Source organism: Argentina anserina, chromosome 2 (assembly GCF_933775445.1).
Source record: "Argentina anserina chromosome 2, drPotAnse1.1, whole genome shotgun sequence".
NCBI classification, from domain to species: domain Eukaryota; kingdom Viridiplantae; phylum Streptophyta; class Magnoliopsida; order Rosales; family Rosaceae; genus Argentina; species Argentina anserina.
Window position 1 is genome coordinate 10,845,082 of NC_065873.1, and position 3,587 is coordinate 10,848,668.

The 3,587-nt window shown below is 42.5% G+C and overlaps 1 protein-coding gene across 1 annotated transcript; it reads right to left on the reverse strand.

Annotated features, from left to right (window-relative positions):
- Window positions 1-271: 271 nt before the first annotated feature.
- Window positions 272-3,587, reverse strand: LOC126784920 (dicarboxylate transporter 2.1, chloroplastic-like). Its single transcript, XM_050510470.1, has 4 exons — window positions 2,682-3,587; window positions 2,264-2,577; window positions 925-1,373; window positions 272-610 (listed from the first exon to the last, which is right to left on the reverse strand). Exons 1-4 carry the CDS (start codon window positions 3,483-3,485, stop codon window positions 495-497), a joined length of 1,683 nt encoding a protein of 560 aa, XP_050366427.1. The 5' UTR covers window positions 3,486-3,587; the 3' UTR covers window positions 272-494.

Consider the following 3,587-nt stretch of genomic DNA (forward strand, 5'->3'; position numbering starts at 1 on the left):
ATTATAGTTTTCGACTTTTCAATGTTAAACCGCTTCCATAGTAAAAACCCACTCCCAACAATTGGGTCAGACTGCAAATCTAGACACTGGTACACTGGTCTGTACATTCAAATGTTAGTCTTAACAGAAACCTATGGGAGTTGACACCGCAAATCTTATAATCTGCAATAAATGGTTGTAAAGTGTAATGACTAATCAACTAGACCAAACGAACAGGGTGGTAGGAGTAATGTGCCAAATTTGTTGCTCGAAATGAGCACAGAAAAAAACAGAGATATCAATTCATGCCTGGTGTGTGATTTTACCATTTATAGGTTTTTCCCCCAAAATAATCATTCACCTCAGTATGTGTCATTACACTTATGCAACTGTAATATGGAACTAAAGCTAATAATAATTCAAAATAAAATCTGGAAAGTCTGTTGCAATCAATTAATGATCCCCAGAAAGTAAGAGCAGAAACGAGCATAACATACTTACAAAGATACTGAGAATCAGTAGAGGCCCAAAAATTTCCACCAGAACGACCCTACTAATGTCCAGATGGCAGCATTAATAAGAGCCATGATAAAGCCGACTTTAAACACATCAGGAAGATCAATATAACCAGCTGTTGGAAAAGGAAAAAAAAATAAACAAATCTTATAAGTTGCCCCATGGAATAGATTAAAAAAATGAAAATTAATTCATTTCACTGTTGTTCATTTGCAAAATGCTATTGTGAAAGTAAATACAAGAATGAAGATTTTTTTTTTAAAAGGGCACAAAAGGATCAAGCAGCATAGTAATGAAAAAAAACAATCAAACGAGATTAGCATTATTTTGATGATCGACATTATGAGATGGGATAATTGAAATTAAAGTCGAACCCTACAAACAACATAATTTACAAATTTTGGGGAGGCAAGGGGAAAGTTTGCATACCTCCAAAGTACACGGCAGCCTGACCACTGCTATAATGTGTTAAAGCCCCAAAAAGGTTTGTGTTGTATGCTAAAGCCAATGCTGCCAAAATACCAGGTACCCCAGCTGCCAAATTCATGGCAAGAAACGCAGAGTATAAAGCTCCCACATGACCAGTTTGACTTGCAAAGAGGTAGTGGATGCAGAAGTAAGCAGCCTGAAGAACACCAAACGCAGCTGGCCAGCTCAAGGAGTAAGAGTGCAGGATCTTTCCTACACAACTAGACATCCAGGAAACAATACCAAGGTTTGTCAACTGGCCAGCCATACCCACTAGTACAGCAAACCAAGCCAAAGTATCCCATGCTGATTTTTCACTTAAGCAGTCATCCCAATCGAGGACCCCTAATAAAAGGAGTATAGATAAGCCAATCATTGCTGCTACAACACTTGGTATACCAAGAGCCTCTCTACAAGGGAACAAAGAAACACGGTTGGTCAATCAAGCCCAAGTATAGCAACGTGCATTTCACAAACTATGAATGCACAGACCATAGGTGAGTGACTGTCAGCAACTGTGACAAATATATCTTCCAGGTTGCATATGTTGCACTAGGCACAAGTTTTAAATACAATAGACGATGATATAATAACTAGCCGTGGCATAGTTCTCAAGAACCAAAGATAAGACAATTCCAAGAATCAATTATTTTCTGATAAACTAAAAATTGTAGTGTCATCCTCAAACTCACAATCCTACTTTCCTTCCGAGTAGCACCATCATGAATGAAATTATCTAATATGTATTCTTGATATGTCTAGTCCGCACAAGGATGTAACAAAGAAAGGTAAAGCATATTCCAACTAATAAAGATATAGCAGGAAAAGCGCCTATGCATAAGTGCGGCATTTCAAGTCCTACATTCAATGCAAAAATGTTATCCTTATGATGTTGATAACGACCCACAATGGTAATACTGGGAATTCCTATGGTACTTATAGCAAAGCCTAGGAACCCCAGAGTAGTTGCAGCTCACACTTATGGATGAAGCCTTTAGTTATTACAAGTTCCATTCTTAGAAAAAAAAAAAACAAAGAGTTTAAGGATAAGCAATGTGGTAAGGTTTTAAACATATTATCATGATCACATCAAAGAAAGTGTCTAAGAAACTCAGTCAGTTAAAACAGGGTGGCTATGAGCTTATACTAACAAAGAATATATAATGTTCATATCATCCACTCCATAAAATTACAAAGAGCTGGAACTACAAAAAAAAAATTAGAAGTCCAAAAGGCATGATATGTTTATGTATGCAATAATGATTAAGGACATAATAAATATAGCGAAGCAAATACATACCCACAGACCCATAGAGTGACTGCAAGAAGCATTGTACCGACCATAATGAATTCATTTTTCGTGACAGGGCCCATTTTCTCCAGTTTCTTTGTAGCCATGGCAGGGGCATCAGGTGTGTCCTTGGTCTCTGGAGGAAAAAGCTTGTACAAAATTAGCGGAGTAGCAAGTAGCGAAACAAGTGCCGGTAAGCTCGCAGCCTTGAACCAAGAAACCCAAGGGCTTGAAATTATCACACCAAGCTCCTCCGCTAATTTAAGGCAGAGCAGATTTTGAGCTGCAGCCGTTAAGAAAAGAGCACTAGAGTTACCAGCGGACTGTCATTGCATCACAGAAGACCAATGCATAAGTTAATGAAATGAAGTAAACCAGCTCTCGAAATAAAATCACAGTAAATGTAGTATACAAAAAAACTGGGAACCTGAAACTGAGACATAACGAGATAAGAACCAAGCTTCGATTTCGAGGCGTCGCCGGGCAGACTCCCAGCAGAGAGTGACAAGGACTGGATGATAGGCAAGAAAACACCGCCGGCCCTGGCAGTAGTACTCGGCATTGCGGGAGCAATAAGGGCCTCGCTAATGGTCAATCCATAAGACAACCCAAGAGTGCTCTTCCCCATCCACTTGACAAAGTAGGTGGCGACGCGATCACCCAGACCCGTCTTGACGAAGCCACGAGCGAAGAAGAAGGAAATGACAATCAACCATATGACCTCACTAGTGAAAGCACTGAAGGCGGCGGGGAAGGTCAGTGTTCCGGAGACGACGGAGGCAGTGAGGCCGAGGAAAGCCCAGGCGCCGACGGGGAGTGGGCTGAGGACGAGGCCGGCGATGGTGGATAGGAAGATGGCGAGTAATTGCCAGGCTTGGGAGGTGACTTCGACGGGTTTGGGGACGAGGAAGCGGACGGCGAGGCCGATGGCGACGGAGAGGAGCAAGGGGACGAGTTTGGCGCCCTGAGGAGGAGGAGGAGGTGGTGGTGGGGGGAGGGTGGTCTGGGGTGGAGGAGATTGAGAGGAGCGAATTACGAAATGGGGTTTTTTGTGTGAGGAGGATGAGATGGGGTTTAAGGCCAAGAGGAGGGGTGATCGGAGGGGGTGAGATGATAGGGGGATGGAAGGGGGGGATCTGAGAGTTGGTTTGGAGCGGCGGAGTAAGGAAGCGCGGTTAGAGAGGGAGAAGGAGGAGGAGGTGGAGAGAGAGTGGACAGCAAAGCTCTCCATTGTTTTTGTTAGGGTCGTAGGGATGAAGTGGAGTGAGAGAGATATACTATTAAGCAAAGAGGAGCGGAGCTCCCAAAGACGTAAAACCAGATAGAAATGACA

Bases quoted from the DNA above. Each gene is read 5' to 3' on its own strand.
- LOC126784920 (XM_050510470.1), bottom strand. From the start codon at position 3,485: ATGGAGAGCTTTGCTGTCCACTCTCTCTCCACCTCCTCCTCCTTCTCC. The intron at 1,374-2,263 runs GTATGTATTTGC...GTTCCCTTGTAG, and splicing joins GTCACTCTATGGGTCTGTGG to AGAGGCTCTTGGTATACCAA. The intron at 611-924 runs GTATGCAAACTT...CTTTTCCAACAG, and splicing joins GGCTGCCGTGTACTTTGGAG to CTGGTTATATTGATCTTCCT.